This window comes from Hydra viridissima, unplaced genomic scaffold (assembly GCF_058129835.1).
Source record: "Hydra viridissima isolate aposymbiotic clone 2 unplaced genomic scaffold, HvirCarnegie_v1 scaffold_12, whole genome shotgun sequence".
NCBI classification, from domain to species: domain Eukaryota; kingdom Metazoa; phylum Cnidaria; class Hydrozoa; order Anthoathecata; family Hydridae; genus Hydra; species Hydra viridissima.
Window position 1 is genome coordinate 13571047 of NW_028324311.1, and position 18060 is coordinate 13589106.

General features: G+C 28.8%; 1 protein-coding gene and 1 long non-coding RNA gene across 17 annotated transcripts in view; one reads left to right on the forward strand and one right to left on the reverse strand.

Annotated features, from left to right (window-relative positions):
* Window positions 1-860, reverse strand: part of LOC149881380 (uncharacterized) — a 2405-nt gene extending 1545 nt beyond the window's left edge. Inside the window, exon 1 of the long non-coding RNA XR_016445625.1 lies at window positions 17-860. This is a non-coding gene — a long non-coding RNA (uncharacterized LOC149881380). The remainder of the gene's footprint in view (window positions 1-16) is intronic.
* Window positions 861-1514: 654 nt separating this feature from the next.
* Window positions 1515-9883, forward strand: LOC149881381 (uncharacterized). 16 transcript variants are annotated; one of them, XM_090068728.1, is made up of 6 exons: window positions 4562-4658; window positions 4747-5086; window positions 6412-8136; window positions 8695-8797; window positions 8991-9061; window positions 9591-9883. In XM_090068728.1, exons 4-6 carry the CDS (start codon window positions 8767-8769, stop codon window positions 9771-9773), a joined length of 285 nt encoding a protein of 94 aa, XP_089924854.1. In that variant the 5' UTR covers window positions 4562-4658; window positions 4747-5086; window positions 6412-8136; window positions 8695-8766; the 3' UTR covers window positions 9774-9883. The 16 variants fall into 16 exon arrangements, 11 of the variants coding, with proteins under 11 accessions (XP_089924853.1, XP_089924848.1, XP_089924852.1 ...); XR_016445620.1 differs by adding an exon at window positions 1515-1895 and having other exon boundaries at window positions 2039-5086; window positions 6412-8797; window positions 9591-9759; XR_016445621.1 differs by having other exon boundaries at window positions 4453-4658; window positions 4777-5086; window positions 6412-8797; window positions 9591-9759.
* The last annotated feature ends 8177 nt before the right edge of the window (window positions 9884-18060 follow it).

Consider the following 18060-nt stretch of genomic DNA (forward strand, 5'->3'; position numbering starts at 1 on the left):
ACAGCAGACGTTTTACCGCGCCCAAGTTGGTAATGTGGGATACAGCAGAAGCTCTGAAGTTTCCCTTTTTCTGAGTAGTATCAGCAAGATATTTTTCGTCTGTTTTCGAAGAGCAATGGCCGATATCTGACAATGCTGTTTCAAAGATGGATTCACACTCCAGCTCGTTTAAAAAGGAATCGTATCGATCTGTTGCGAATGAATCAAGTTCCAGCGGCTTATGTGTGCTATCAGAAGGATGTACTTTGTTTTTAAAAAACTTTGGTTTTCTGAATAAAGTTTTTATTTTGGAGAAATTCATTTTTTTTTCAAATAAATCTTTTTGAAGCTGCTTTGAATGAAATCAGTTAGAAAATTATTTTAAGAGAATCGAGCCTAATTTAATATGCGAAGGTGACGTCAAATTTTGACATTTCTAGCATCAACTTACTTTCATTTAAAAACATCGGAAAGATTTAGACTCGCCTGTAGTTTCTTTTCCTTTTGATTTCTCTTGTTTTGCTCTTTCCTTTTCTTCGTCTTTTTTTGCGTTCATTTTGCGTTTTCTTAAAGTTATACTTACCACAAAATAACCTTTTGCGCTCTTAAAACTAACAATATTTGACATAAATATTTAAAAAATATTAAATTCCCTTAGTTTTACAGTTCAAAAAAATTGAACACCGAAATATATTCGTATATTCACAAGACATTTATTTCTTAATATTGTGAAGGCGTTTCCTCTCAACACTCCTATGTGCTAATACCTTTTTATAAACTCTTACAAAGATTATAAAAAATGTTTTTTACAAATCTTGTTGTAAATTGAGAAAACAGATTGATTTGACACATTTCAGTTAATCTTGCTGGATATATATTCCCTGAATGATAATATAAATTAAAAAATGGTGTCATTTACTGTTATTATTACTTGACGTGAAATTGACTTGTCAACAATGTTGAAGACAGCGATATAAATATTTATGGCAATGACGTACAAACGACTTTTCTGTGAAAACCATCGTAGCAAAACATTTACACTTATTCGGTGGAGTTTCCTATTTCATCTTTTTAAAACGTAGTTTTTCATACGGAATTGCTACAGGTTTTTCCCGAGAAACCAAACGGTTATGCCCATTTTTAAATTTTTATCATGATTTCTTTGTTCAATTTTTTTTCTCACATATTGTTTTATCTTGAGCATTAATGTGATTCTTTTTCAAGCTTCACGTTTAAGCATAAGTAAATATAAGAATTGTCGTCTTTTAATTTGATAGCTTTTTGAAAATAAATTACTCAATTAGTAACGCAGTTTTGAAGAATATCGTTTAATTGAGATTTACGATGATTGATTTAACAGGGAAAACTTTTTTACTAAATATAAACTAATTAATCTGTATATGCTTTGTGATTTTTTAATACTTGACAGCTTTAAATTTACTTTTGTTGTTGAATTACCGCATGAACTCTTTTACACAAACAAAACGAACCAATTGTTAGGCTAGCCTTCATTCACAAAAGAAGTTTTGTTTTGAACAAAAGAGAAATTGAAGTAGTTTATTTTGAGAAACGGAAGAAGCAAAGAATTATTCAGAAGTCAAAAGAAATATTGATTAAAGTAAACGGAAGTTTTGGCCTCAAACAAGTAGAACGTATATTGAGATGTATTATACAGTGTCTCAAAAAATTATCCGACCAAACAAGTTTTTCCCAAAAAAATGTTTTTGCTCTAAATTATACTAAAAACAATGAATAGCGGTACTTACTTCGTCTGTCATTTTAATTCTATTGGGAATAGTATGTTATTTAGCGTTCATATTTTTTGACTCCTGCTTCAGTTGGTTTATTATTTGTCCTAAAAGAAACTTAGTATTGAATAGGCTTGTAAAAAAATTATCCGACCAAGCGACATTTAGGTAAGTTTAATTAATTTTATGTAAAATTTGTTGAAACATTTTAGCAAATTTTTATACAATTAATAAAATTGCATAACAAAAAACAGTTTATTTGTAGTAAAAAAAAAGTTTTGTATAAAAAAAAGGCTTCATGTTTTTTTAAGTAAAATGGTTGGAGGTAAACGTCACTGGACTGTTTCTCAGAGAAATTTAGCTGTCGATCTAGCCGATCAGGGTAAAACCTATCGTCAGGTGCAGCAAGAGATTGGAATTCCTCATAATACAGTATCCGACATAATGAAGAAGTATAATTTGATCGGAACAACAGCCACAAAAGAAGGGCAGGGTCGCAAAAAAAAAGACTTCTAAGAGTTTTGATAGAAACTTAATTATACAAGTCAAGAAAAATCGCTTCATTTCTGCTCGAAAACTGACTGAGCAAGCTGAAGAGAGTTATGGAACCAAATTATCCGCATCAGACAATCAGAAATCGTATCCGAGACCAAGGATTTCAAGGACGACTTGTGCGTAATAAATCATATTTGAGTAAGAACAAACCATATTTGATATAAGAAACACATGAAAAGAAGATTGGAGTTTGCTAAGTTCAAAAACATGCCGTTAAGTTTCTGGAAAAAGATCCTGTGGAGCGACGAATCGAAATTTAACTTAAAGTCATCTGATGGAGCCCAAAATGTTTCGAGAAAAGCCGCAGAAGACTACAAATCAAGCTGCGTGAGAGAAACTGTCAAGTATGGTGGCAGTAACGTGATGGTATGGGGTTGAATGACTAGGAAGCGTGTCGGAAAACTCCAATTTGTTGATACTATAATGGATCAGGTGCAATACAGAAATATATTAAAGCAAAATTTGAAGTCATCTGATCGAAAACTTCGGCTGGGATCTGACAATTTTCTGAGTACTGAACATAATTTGCATAATTTAGTTAAAAAACAGCAAATTTTTGTCTTAATTTTACTTAGGAAAAAAAAAAGCGTTTCTCATCATACCTTAACCCAAGGTTCTAGAATAACTTTAGCAGATAATAGAACTAAAATGGCAATTGAAGAAGTCTGGGAAAAGATTCAACCAGAACAAACAAAATCTTTAGTCGAATCAATGCCTAGACGTCTAGAAGCTGTAATCCAAGAGAAGAGAGGCCCAACAAAGTATTAAAATAACTGTTTTCTTATATAATAATTTGCTATGAAACAAATAATGTGTTTGGTCGAATATTTTTTCGACAGTAAAAAAACGACCTAAGTTCCTTTATTTTAAGACTGAAAACATTGTGATTCATATTTTACATTAAAATAAATAAAACTATATAAAAACATGTTCGTCTATTTTTATTAATCTTGAGTTTACCAAAACAGTCTAAATTTACGAAAATACATCACATTTTTAAGGAAAAATATTTAAAAAAATGTTTGGTCGGATAATTTTTTGAGGCACTGTATGTAATAGAATCAACTGAGGACAGAAAACAAAGTCTTTTTTCTTCAACGATTACTTCTTTGCCCAGGCCTAGCGAAGTAGTTCCAAGACCTTGGCCTTTCTCTAACCGAGGAATCGCCACACCCTCAACGTTAGCTCCAACTTCCACATATCTTTCAACGACGTTTTTGTGGTTCAGGAATAATTAGAGACATACCATTAAAATAAATAGTTGCAACCCATATTTATACAATGCGTGTATTTTAAAAAGATAGGGTGCAATTAGGCACACTTTCTGCACTTATATTTTATTTCAATTGAACTTTTGGCACAAGTCATGGAAGATCATAAAGCGATGGAATAGGAACCACTATCAAAAGATGCGCAGGGAATGTCTATAGCGAGCATACAAAAGATACAACAGAATGACAGCTGATTTCTCCTTTCTATTCTTTCAGTCACAACCCTTTTGAATCTCGATGACAACATTTTTTTATTACCCAACCCGTTGAAGTAAAAAATGAAAACCATTTCGCAAAACGTTATGCTTACGAGGTGCAGAGTGGATTCAGTGATCAGATTGCCCAAAGTGGGCACGTACGGCATGCGTAGAAAATGAACTTAACGGTCCACTTTATGAATGTTTATGCTGCAATGATCTTTTAGTGGCACCAAATGAAGACGGTGACTAATCTGTGACCAAATATTACAAAGCTATGATAAAATAAACACTGTTCATTTGTATGTTATTGTTTACACTGTATGCACCTTTCTTACATCAAAGTAAACTAGTAACTATTTTGAGGGCCGATCTGCCCCATCCCATTTCCTTAGCGTATGTCTTTAAAAGAATAAAGCAACAAAAGCCATGAAAAGAGAGTAGCGCGTAAAAAAATAAATCACCGTAAAAATCATTCAGTTTTGTTTGCACGTATTTCATTTTGTTTTTGTTGTTTTTTTGCCACTTCTTCATTTCAAGTTTGGCGTTATTTAACGGGCAAGTTTCGCCAAATCCATTCATGTCGTTGCTGTTAAAAGTAACATTCTTAAGTTAGTAAGGCTTGTTCAATGAAGACAATAAACAAAAATACCGTTAAAACGCTCAAAAACATTAATTAAAAATGTGCTGAATCGTTAAATCAAATTGTACATGAAATACTCATCAAGTGTAGCAAATATAATGAAGAATGGAGCATTAAAACGCCCACTATTAAACGTGTTTTGTTCGTTGTCATGGGTGCAAACGCTTTATGTCGCATGTGAAAGGTTCAAGATGGGTTGTCGTTTTTTAAATTCAAGTGAAATTAGATTAAAGGGATAAGTTAAAATTGGCGAATTTGAGAAATGGTAATGAACGTTTAGTTTTGCTTGCTGTTGCATAGTGTTATCATAAGTTTTGATTAATTAGGCACACTGCTGCGTAATCATTGTTTAGTTTAATCTAGCTACATTATTTGCGTGCTAGCTCTTTATGCATCACAGTTGTTTACCAAAAGGCAAAGCGAATAACGTGTAAAGTTTACATTCTTCTGTAAAAGTTGTTAGTTCAAAGAGAAAACATAAAAGTCGCTAGAGTGTTCGTCTTGACAGCTCATAGCATAACTAATATGCAACATTTGTAACAGCTGTTCAAATTAATGACAAGTTGCTTTGCACGGACAAAAGCAAAGAAGTCCGACACTCTTCCCTTTTGTGATAGTAAAATTTACATAGCCGAGTGTTTCCACTTTCGTTGTTGGTTGCATGTCAAAAGAGTGGCAATTTGTATTATTCAGGTACCTTTAAAGGTTTAATCTAGAATTTTGAGAGCAGTAGGTGTAGAGTAGACCAGTAGGTAGAGAGTAGACCAGTAGGTGGAGAAAATAAGAAAAGTTTGAGTAATGTCTATCATTAAATTATGTCATGTGCGTGTATCACTACTTTGTGCACAGGTTAAGCCGTATGGTATTATGGATAAAGTGATATTTGCAGTCCCAGTGTCAAAACAAAATCCTTGAGTTTGACTCATAGCCAGCTGTTTGAAATCATAATAAGGATTTATGGGGACTAGCAATCAATGGAAACTTGATTTAAACATGCTATAGCTCAATTACATATGAGTTTTCAGTAACAGTCCAACAAACAATTTTTTTCCTAAAAGTTTACATTTTTAGACATGTGATCTTGAAAATGTTATAAAGATAACATAATGTAACAAGTCCATGTAACAATTTGCTTTGTCTAATCTCTGAATGTGCTAAAATAACTTTGTACCAATTTGGTTTCTTGATAACAAAGATGTAATTGAAATATCGCACAATATTGATCTCTCTGAAATGATTTATGTACATTTATTATAATTATTTTTAAATTGCAATATTCAAATGAGTCAACATAACTATGGGATTTAATATAAATTAAATAACAGTAGTTATTGCCTAATATACATAGGAGCTAAAATCAGGTAAGTTGCAGAGATTTGTAAACTAAAGTTTTTCCCATTTTGTCCACCTACTGGCTCTCAGTGCTCTTGTTGGAATAATTTAAAATTAAATTAGCCTACACTTATGCATTCAGAAAGGCATAAATTGCCATCAATAAGTTAGTTTTTTTTATCCATTATATCGTGCAGCTCTTAGTAGTTAGACCAATGTTTTGAAACCATCTCTAAGACTATTGCGCACCTAAAAGACTGTTACTTACCTTTAAGACTTTTGGGTCTTTTAATTTTATTTTGTATACTCCTATTTTTTCGCAAAGCCTGAGCAGCTCTTTCCTTTTAGAAAATAATTGAGCTTAAAATGCTAAGAATATTAATTTTTTCCATTCCACAAAAGTCTAAAACAAAAAAGTTATTTCTAATTTTAAGTTTGTTTTATAATACGTATGTTTTATTTTGAAAAATGAACATGTTCTTGCTTTTGATTAAGCAGATTTCAAATTTTAAAATCAAATTTTTGTTTTAATGTAAATTTGAAGTGAAATTTTTCATTAATGTAAAGAAAATTTAAAAAGTTGATGTTCAACTTAATCTTTTGAATAGTTAATTTTGTTATACTTAAACTTAATCTTTGTTATAATTATTCTTACTAATAAACAACTTTTTTTACTTTAATTAAAGTGAGCACACATTCTGTTTGTACAAGAGACACATTTTATGGCAATGACATCAAGAACCTCTAAGGAATGTTTTTTTTTTTATGTATAGCTATTTTTGTAAAATTTGAGAGTTACAAAAAAATACATCTCTAATTCATAGTTTTGCATTGGTGATATGCAATGCACAGTGTTATATTTGATATTATTTTGCACAAATACAATACTTTGTTTAAATTAGGCTGGTATTTATGGGCAACAATAATATCTTTTATTTTTCTAATGAAAATCTGTATATCAGTGATTTTTATGAGTAATAAAATGTGTTGTTATTTGACATGTATCACTAATAACTTTTTAAATGTTGTTTTTAACACTGTTAAAACTTTGGTGTTATGAGTACTAAATGTTTTTAAGAAATGGTGCGCAAGTAAGTTTTTGAAATTGTTGATTATAAACTTATCCTACTTTTAGTTTTAGCCTGTGTTTAGTTAAACTCCTTTAAGTTAGCTACATCAAGTTCAGGGTATTCATCTTGCATCAAATAACTTAACATCAACTCATGCTTGCCCACTTTTTTGTTAAGGTACTTGTTGCAAGACTATTATGTTCAAATGTACTTATGCTCAAATAATATTTGCTGCATGTTCAGATAAAATTAACTGTACGCTCAAATAAAATTTACTGTATGTTCAAATAAATTTTACTGTATGTTCAGATAAAAATTTCTGTATGCTCAAATAAAATTTACTGTATGTTCAAATAAAATTTACTGTATGCTCAAATAAATTTTACTGCATGTTCAGATAAAATTAACTGTACGCTCAAATAAATATACTGTATGTTCAAATAAATTTTACTGTATGTTCAGATAAAAATTTCTGTATGCTCAAATAAAATTTACTGTATGTTCAAATAAAATTTACTGTATGCTCAAATAAATTTTACTGCATGTTCAGATAAAATTAACTGTATGTTCAAAAGCGATTGGTTTGATTATATCTGTTTATGCTGATAGGTTTGAAGAAGTAATGTAGACATAAGCTGTTTAAAATCAACAGGAGAAAATTTTATTGGTTTGTAAAGAAAGAAGTTACCTAGAAAAATGTTTTTTTGCATAATTATCTGTAAAGTAATGTCTCTAAAAAGGTAATCTAGTTAAAGAAAATGACTTTAAAACTATTAGAATAAAAAAAATTTTGGAATTGTGTATGCACGCATCCTAAATATAAGGATTTTAATTTTCAAACCATGTTAAGTTAAGCAATAAATTTTTGGTTGTTAGGGCCTCCTAGGATAACAACTAACCTTCAGTTAAAGTATAGACTGTTTGGCAACCATAATCAACATCCCACCTCTGCCCATCCAAAACTTAAAACAGATTTAGTGTGAATTAGCTATCAAACATACTCTGGCTTAATTTTGCTTATTAATAAAGCAATATTATGCAAATAGTGAAGTGACAAAAAACGACTTCATCTTCCAGATAGCAAATAATGTTTCATGTCATTTGTTTTTAAGTCATTAGTATTGTTTTTGCTTACATTTTTTTTGGTTTTACATAATTAAACTTAGTTGTTATTCTAATGAATATTTCAATGCCAATTTTGTATAGGGCTGATTGTTGTGAATAAATGAATAACATCAGATATAGCTGAAGATAAAAACATTTCTACTGGGCTGAGTATCATTTTTTCGGCCATTAGCATTAAAGTTAAATTTCTTGTTGAAAGTTTAACACTGTTTTATGGTATGTTTTAGTTAAATACATATAAATTGTTGCTTGTAAGTAAAAGGGTATCGTAGAACTATCTGGTTAGTTTAAAGCTAATCAATAAGAAATATTAAGAAGTTGTTTTAAAATTAGAGAGATAAGAGCTCTCACCCTTTCAGTTTACTGGATGATGTAATGATGAAGACAAGTTGTTGAATAATTTAGTGACAATGTCAAGTCGTTGGATAATGTAGGAAGTGTTAGTTGTCAATTGAAGTTGAGAGTCAATTTAAAATTAAAATTGGTTTTAGCATTCTTTAAAAGATTAAATATAATTGATGTTAAATATCATTTGGTAGCACTTTTAATTTTTTTTTTTTTTTCATGGTTTAAATATCTAGATTGCAAAGATACATTTGAGGATGTGGTTGTCAAGAGTGCAAAACAAACCAAACAAAAAATGTTTAATTTACATTTTGAAAAAAGCATCTTCTTTTAACACATGGGCTTAAAAGAATTTTGCATTTCGGCCTACTTTCTTAGCAGTTTTTAGTTTTATTTTTCATTTTAGCATTTCATTCAATTTTTTTTTAGAAAAACTGTTTTTAATACTATTCAGATGGAAAGGAGGTCTGGGTATAAAAGAAATTCTGGTAATATATATTGATGACTCAAGTTATTTGTGGTGCTAACCAAAGTATATTCCTTACAACATTTTAACAGTATATCATGTTTGTATAGCCTTTAAAAACCCTCCGCTCATTTCTTTAACTACTGCTGTGAGCAGGGGAGTGGCAGTTTACATAAACTAAGCAGGGGAAATTTGGGACAAGCTTTTGTAAGCCTCAATTGTTATTTTTGTAGTAAGTGTAAAGGCGTTGTTTTTTTAGAAAAGAGTATACTTGCCAAAGACGTTGGAAAGAAGGTTAATGATAAACACAAAAAAGCAATATCTGACTCAGTAAGTAAAGCAAATAATGTATTGTAAAACACAGATATATTTTTTCTTTACTTTGTTGAAATGGTCTTGTTATTGTAACATACATAATACATACATACATACATACATACATCCATACATACATACATACATACATACATACATACATACATACATACATACATACATACATACATACATACATACATACATACATACATACATACATACATCCATACATACATACATACATACATACATACATACATGCATACATACATACATACATACATACATACATACATACATACATACATACATACATACATACATACATACATACATACATACATACATACATACATACATACATACATACATACATACATACATACATACATACATACATACATACATACATACATACATACATACATGTGTTAAAAAAACACTTTATAAGTTAATTGTACCGCTCATAATATCTTTAAGTTTGTAAAAAAATCCCAGTGTTTTTGTAACTCTATTAGCAATTTTAATGTTTTTTATTTAGAATACTCGTTTCAGAAAATCGATGTTTTTTAATAGTAAAATTCATCTTTGGGAAAGCAGAGATATCCCGCTGGTATTTGATTCATTTGCAGTTGACCGACACGATTTATTTTCAAATGAGCTGGATTGTAAATCTAACTTTGAAAGAAAAAAATTTTTCGTTTTAAAAATATTTTTATCTTAAAGTAACTTTCACTTTAAGAAATAACGAGTTTGACTGAAATATTTAAAGGAGAGTTAACTCCTTTAGTTTAATGGTTTACAAAGAACTAAACACCAAAATATATTCACTAAGTCATTGTTTTTTCTGATTTTGCGACGGTGATATTGTTATTACGATTCTTCTCAACACTCCTAAGTACTAATATTTTTTTATAAACTCTTACAAAGTTTATAAAAAACTTTTTTTTACAATGTTTTAGTTTTGGTCACTGAATATATTTTTCATATCTTCTCAATCTAATTTTTTGTAAAATAAACGGGATACTTTCACACAGGATTTTAAATTAGTTATAAAGTTTTATCTACCTAAAAATAATAGTGTTTAAAATTTTGATAATCTTAAACTCTGAAAGATGATGTAAATAAATAAACGCGATCTTTAACTGATTTTAAACTTATTATTACTATTAATATCGTTATTATTTCCTTTTCTATTAATTTTTTTTCTATTCACATTGTTTTTAATATTATTAATAATAAAATTTATGATTGTTTGAAAGTTCAGACAACAGCTAAAAAAACTTGGCTGAAAACCTTAAAACGATCTTTAAACCAAAAGTAATAATTACATCATTATCGCGAAATCTTTAAATTGACCTCACTAAAACGTTATTGTAAATTGGCGCTGTTTCTATTCGTTAAAAGCTGCAAACGTCTACGAAACCTTAGGAGCAATGAGCAATGATAATAATAATAATTATAACAGTAATAAAAGAACAATAAGTATAATAAAAATAAAAACAATAACAACAATAAAAGTTTTAAGTAGAAGAATAAGAATGATAAAGATGGAGTTCAGTTTATATATATATATATATATATATATATATATATATATATATATATATATATATATATATATATATATATATATACTTATATTTATATATATATTTATACATATATATATATATATATACATATATATATATGTATGTATACATATATATATATATATATATATATATATATATATATATATATATATATATAAATATATAAGTATATATATATATACATATATATATATATATATATATATATATATATATACTTATATATTTACTTATATATATATATATATATATATATATATATATATATATATATATATATATATATATATTTACATATATACTTATATATATATATATATTTACTATTATTCAGTGTTTAAGAGTTATAAAAACATTAACACTCTTCTTTTTTGGTACTTAAATATACATTTATAAATATATATTTAGAAAGAAAGAAAAACAGTAGACGTTTTACAGCGCCCATTTCGGTAAAGAGTGAATCAGCAGAAGCTCTGAAGTTTCCCGCTTTCTCACTTGTATCGGCGGTGTATATTGCGCCTGATTTCGAAGAGCATTTCTTGTTTTCTGACAACGCTTTTTCAAGGATGGGCTCACTATCCAGTTTATTTAAAAATGAATCTCGTTGGTTTAAGGCGAATGGTTCAAGTTTCCGTGGCGTATCTACGCTTTCCGAAGGATGTTCTTTATTTAATAAGAATTTTTGGTTTTATTAAAGGAGTCTTGTAAAATTAATGGCCTTGAATCTTAAGTTTCTTGAAAAGGCTTAAAGAGGCTCGATACTCTTGTGTCTAGTTTTTTACTTGTTTTAGTTATTTACTTGTTTATATGTTTGTTAAAATGATTTATGCTGTGTTTATACTTTATTTTTGTCACTTTTTAATAATTTATCAGTTAATTTTCTTTTTAAAGATATTAGAAAAGAACAGAGTATTGGCTGTATAACAGGCGCGGATCTATGGGGTGACCATTGTGTCAATGACATATAGTTTAAATTTAACGGCAGCCACGTTAGTTCTTCGGTTTTTTCGCTTAAGGAACATTGCTAAAAGTTTAATTTTTTCTGCCGTAATTTACGAGTTTCGGCTATAGAGATTCCTGACATGGCCACAGCGGTCCTTATTATGCGTTACTAACGCTTTATTCAATCAATTAATGCTGTGAAAAATAGTTAAAATATCGATCTTTTATCGAACGTTAAACCGTGAATTTGGCCACACAGTTGCAAATTCCTGTATCCGCGCTTGAATTTAATACATTAGACCAATGTTTTGATTCTAGTACACAAGCAACTACTTCTTCGGTTATATATGGATTCATATTTTATTATATTTAAAAAATCAAATGACAAAAACCAAGGTGTCTTTGCTTCTGAAAAAGAAATTGAGAAAAATTCAAGATAATCTCACGGTAGCGAATAATAACCTGTTTTTGTTAGCTCCAATTTAACAGCATATTTTTTAAAATCGGACACGTTAAAACCAACTATGTGGCCAAGTTTTATTTTCACGGTTGAAATTTTGATAAAAGATCATTATTTTAATACTTTTTCACAGCATTTATTGATTGAATAAAATTTCGGTAACGTATAATAAGAACTGTTGTGGCCATGGCAGGAATCTCTATAGCCAAAATCCGTAAAAAACGGATTAATAACGAACTACACTACCACAGCAAACAATTCAGGAGTCTGGAGTCATAGCATGCCATGACATGAGCAATCAGCTGACAGGTGACAGCACACAGGCAGAATTTCGTTGACAAGTGCCATTTTGCAGCGGACAAAACAAGTGCAACTTTTTTGATTTGTTTCATTTTCTTAAGTCTGCTCCGTGTCAACGTCACGGAACTTTTTTAATAATTAAAGGAAGTATCCACAAGTTTCCAGAAGAAGCATCTGGAAGCATCCAGTAGCATCCAGAAATATCCAGAAACATTTAGAAGCATCCAGACGCATCCAGAAGCTTCCAGAAGCATCGAAATGAAGCATCTAGAATTCTCCAGAACAGGTTCACACAGGTTCATTTTACTATATAAGAGACATGTAAATCAACATGTAACTCAGTCAGTATATGGAAGTCAATCAGTCAGTATTATCAAGACAGTTTATCGAAGCGAGTTTTATTAAAGTGTTTTATCGAAGAACATCAATACAACAAGTGAAATACAACAAGTGTTTCATTACATCAATACAGTCCACATCCAACCAAGACGTTGTGTTCCACAGAGCATTATTGTATCATCACAAGGTAAATGTAACACGGTAAGCCTTGAGAAGCGCGATTATTTCTTTTTATTATTTTTATGGCTTCAAGTGCAAAAATGACTCCCGACAGCCCAATTACAAAATTCTATAAAACTCATAAACTGGAAGACTGCAGCAATATAGTAGATGAAGTAGGTCACTAAACATGGAACTATTGTGCTCCAGGCAGCTAACAAACTAGTCGGTATTTTGTATTATATAATATTTCAAGTTATGCTTGTACTAAAGCAGAAAGTAAATGATCTCTATTTCTATATCGCCATCCGCGTTATTTCTTAAACTATTAAGAATGTCTTGCTGTAGAAAGTTAAGCTTAAAACTTGGTTTTATTGCTGCTATCTTTAATAAGTAAAAGGAAGTTAATGTGACTGGTTAGGCGAGACCAACATTTTTCGACGAGTCCGGACAGACTTTAAGAGAATTAAATTTCTATTGTTTAAAACAAAAAATTATAACAATGTGCAACTGGCATGGTTAACAAAAAAACAATAACGTTACACGTCCATCGTTAATACTTCCATGATTAAAGATATCTTAAACTGGCTATACATTAAGACGTCTCAAACTGGTTATTCTGAAAGAAATCTTGTTAAGATGTCTTACGGACGTGTTAAACTGGTTATTCCGACAGATGTCTTGTTAAGATGTCTTAACGAGGTGTGGAAAAGCCATCTTAAACACGTCATTAACCAGTTGAAAACGTCTAAAAGAGTTGAAGATAAGTTACATATGTCTTAAAGTCGTCTCATGTTAAGTCGGTTTCTACCAAAAATGCTTGTTACAAAAATAAGAAATACCTCAAAAACAGAAAATATATGCAACATTTCTTATTTTATTAATTATATTTAGTATTTTATTATACCCAAACCAAGCGAGGCTCATAATATGTAGTGATAGACTCTTTCAGAGTTGAAATATGGTTACGATTAATAATGTTTATAATAATAATAATAATAACAACAATGATAATAATAGTAACAAAATTAGTAATAATAATAGCAATTATAGTGATATAAATGATAATAATAATGTTAATAGTAATAACTATATTAATAACATAAATAACAATTATAATAACAATAATAAAAAAATAATAATAATAGTAATATTAATCAAAACAATAATACCAATAATAAAAAAAACAAAAAGAACAACAAAAAGAATATGAATAATTTATTCAGAATAATAATCAACAACCTAATCAAAAAAACAAAAAAATCAATGATAATAGTAATAAAAATGATAAAAACAACAAGAAAAATAATATTGTTAGTAACAAAAATAATAATAAGAATAACAATAATAATAATATTAATAATAATAAAAATAATAATAACAACAAGAAAAAGAACATTATTAATAACAAAAATAATAATAAGAATAACAACAACAATAATAATAATAATAATAATAATAATAATAATAATAATAACAATAAAAATAATAATAGTAATAATAATAATAATAATAATAATAATAATAATATTAATAATAATAATAATAATAATATTAATAATAATAATAATAACAATAATAATAATAATAATAATAATAATAATAATAATAATAATAATTAAATAATAATAATAAAAATAATAACAATAATAATAACAATAATAATAATAATAACAATAATAATAATTATAATAATAATAATAACAATAATAATAAAAATAGTTATTATTATTTTTATTATAATAGGAAGAAGAATAAGAAAAGAAGAAGAAGAAAAATAAAGATAATAAGAATGGCAAGAACAATCAAAATAATAATACTAACAATTATAATGAAGAAAATATTAATAATAATAACAGAAACAAAATAACAATAATAATAATAAAAAAAAAGGTAAAAACAAAAACAATAGTAACAACAATAATATATATAATAGTAAGAAAAAGAATGATAACTATGGAGTTCAAAAGATATATATATTATTATTCAGTGTTTTAGATTACTAAAAACATTAGCGCTCTTCCTTTTTGGTACTTAAAAGTGCATTTTTAACTATATATTTAGAAGGAGAGGAAAGCAGCAGACATTTTACCGCGCCCATATCGGTAAAGAGTGAATCAGCAGAAGCTCTAAGTTTCCCTTTTTCTCAGTTGTATCGGCGGTGTATAAAGCGCGTGTTTTCGAAGAGCATTCCTTGTTTTCTGACAACGCTTTTTCAAAGATGAACTCACTATCCAGCTCATTTAAAAGTGAATCGTGTTGGTTTAAGGCGAACGGTTCAAGTTCCCGTGGCATACCTACGCTTTCCGAAGGATGTTTTTTTTTTTTATAAGAAACTTTGGTTTTCTTAAAGTACTTTTTTAAAATTAAAATTTCAAATATTATAAATCAGTTCATTAAAACACTAAGATGTTTTTAATATTTTGAAGATTTAATGAGCGGTAAGTTTAACTTTAACAGTAGTGTTATTGCAATACCAGCTTTAAATAATACCAGTCCTTGGACTAAGTGATGATCGGAATGCATTTGCTATGATTAAAAGCCTGGGATGTTTAGTTTCTTGACAAGGGTTAAAGCGGCTCGGTAATCTAGTGTCTAGTTATTTACTAGCTCATGAACATGGAATTATAAACAAGATTGGGTAAAATTCAAATAAAATTAAAAGGAAATTTTATGTAATATACCCAAGTACCCATTGAAATCATCAGGGATTTACGAATTGATTTTTTTCTTTTATCCGAAAACAAAATAATCTGTTATAAAAATTTGCTTATTGTAATTTTGAAAAAAAGTATTGTGATTACTTATCTTGGTTCAATTGCGCCCTGTTTTTACAATTTTTATTATTTTTCTTACTGTTCTTTTATTACTGTTTTTGTGATTACTTACCTTGGTTCAATCGCGTTCTATTTTTACTTTTTATATTATTATTATCATTGTTATTTTATCAATGTTATTACTATTAATAATATCTTTACGATGATTGATATTATTTTTTTGTATGTTCTTGCTATTCTCATTATCTTTAATCTTATTCTTCTTTACATTCATATTCTTATTTAGTCACCTGGTAACTTTTTGTTACTAATTTCAACTTGAGGAACTCAACGATTCTTCTCGACCCTAGAAAGATACAAAACTATTGTCCGTAAATTTCTGAGTAAAGAGCAGAAAAAACCCGTTTTTGTTTATGGGAGGGGGGGGGGGGAAGATGGAGGTATTCCTACACTCCGTACTGAAAATCTAGTTACAAATAAAGAATCTTGGGAAAAGTCACTGTGAATGTTTATGAGAAATATTTAACCCATAAGTACTTACATGGGCGCCGGCAGGATTTGTTAAAAGAAAGGGGGGGGGGGGGTGTTGGCAAAATAAAATTCAACAGTGACATTTCAAAAACTACATAAACGCATCAATTAATGAAGTCATTTTATTAGACCAGTGACAAAAAAAAATTAAAGAAAATGTAAAAAAAAACAACATAAGAATTAAATCATTGTTATTCAGTAAATAGAAATTGTAGTTGTCTGCGTTCACTGCCAAACTTATTTACAACTTGTTCCATAAATTCAGATTTTCTGGAGCGTATTTTTTCACGATGCACGCTCAGCATGTAAAGCCCAGACAAACGCTCATAATGCCAATGCTAAATTATTCTTAACAATGCTAATTATATAATAATATAATGATTAGTTAAAAAACGTTAAATGATTTATTAAATACAAGTTAAACATATTCCAAAAAACAAAACAAAAATTAAAATACAGCAGTTTAATGCAAATTAATCAATTTAAATATATACAATCATAGCAGCCGAGAGAAATTTTGGGTCCTGGGGAAGTTTTCTTAAGGGGCCCTCATTTATGATCAATTACATACCCAGGACCAAAAGAAGCGTGCTCTGGTCATTGAAAATTAAAAATAAAAGTTATTTAAATCTTTTAAAAGACAAAACTATTTAAATCTTTTAAAAATTATTTTAAAAAATTATTTGTACACACACGGGGCCATTTTCTTTTTTTTTTCTACTCTCCTTTTTGGTTTCTATACTTCTCCTTTATCTATTATTTTTTTCTATTTATTCCTTTTTTATTTTTCTATGATGTATTTCTACCATTTTTTATTAAACTTTCATTCAAACATCTTTTTTTTAAAATATGCCTTTATAAAAAAGCTTCCGCCATCGTGGAAGTTATTGCATTTGATAGTAATATTTCATTTAAACTGTGGTCATTTACATTACGGTGAGTAAACTATAAATGAGTTAAATGGATGAGATATCGAAATAAAATCTTTTAACAGTTCAAAGAAATTATGTGAATATTAAAATTTGTTAGTTTGCTTATCAAAGGCGGAGAGGCAACTGCCCCAACTTGCCTCTGCTGCCGGCGCCCATGAGTACTTAAAAGATGATAATTACATATATTTTTATTGATAAACGTGTTTTTAAGTTTAATTTCAACAATTACAAGTTCTTGATTCACAACGTATCATATAGTAGTTTAAAAGATTTAAATGTCATGAAATCGAGTTCTAGAATAATTGTAGAATACAAATTATCCTCAAAAGGATTATGCTATAATCAAACAGTAAAAAATCAAATTGTAGAATACCATTGAATGAAAAACAAACATTCCCTTTTAATTTTATTTGAATTTTACCCATTCTTGTATATAATTCCATGTTCATGAGCTAGTAAATAACTAGACACTAGATTATCGAGCCGCTTTAACCCTTGTCAAGAAACTAAACATCCCAGGCTTTTAATCATAGCAAATGCATTCCGATCATCACTTAGTCCAAGGACTGGTATTATTTAAAGCTGGTATTGCAATAACACTACTGTTAAAGTTAAACTTACCGCTCATTAAATCTTCAAAATATTAAAAACATCTTAGTGTTTTAATGAACTGATTTATAATATTTGAAATTTTAATTTTAAAAAAGTACTTTAAGAAAACCAAAGTTTCTTATAAAAAAAAAAAAAACATCCTTCGGAAAGCGTAGGTATGCCACGGGAACTTGAACCGTTCGCCTTAAACCAACACGATTCACTTTTAAATGAGCTGGATAGTGAGTCCATCTTTGAAAAAGCGTTGTCAGAAAACAAGGAATGCTCTTCGAAAACACGCGCATTATACACCGCCGATACAACTGAGAAAAAGGGAAACTTAGAGCTTCTGCTGATTCACTCTTTACCGATATGGGCGCGG

What these genes read in the sequence shown, in the direction of transcription:
- LOC149881381 (XM_090068720.1), top strand. Translation starts at nt 5,055, where the DNA reads ATGTCAAAAGAGTGGCAATTTGTATTATTCAG. An exon ending in TGGCAATTTGTATTATTCAG is followed by an intron (nt 5,087 to 8,694) that starts GTACCTTTAAAG and finishes ATTTTTTTTTAG; the next exon opens with AAAAACTGTTTTTAATACTA. An exon ending in AAAAAGCAATATCTGACTCA is followed by an intron (nt 9,062 to 9,590) that starts GTAAGTAAAGCA and finishes TTTTTTATTTAG; the next exon opens with AATACTCGTTTCAGAAAATC.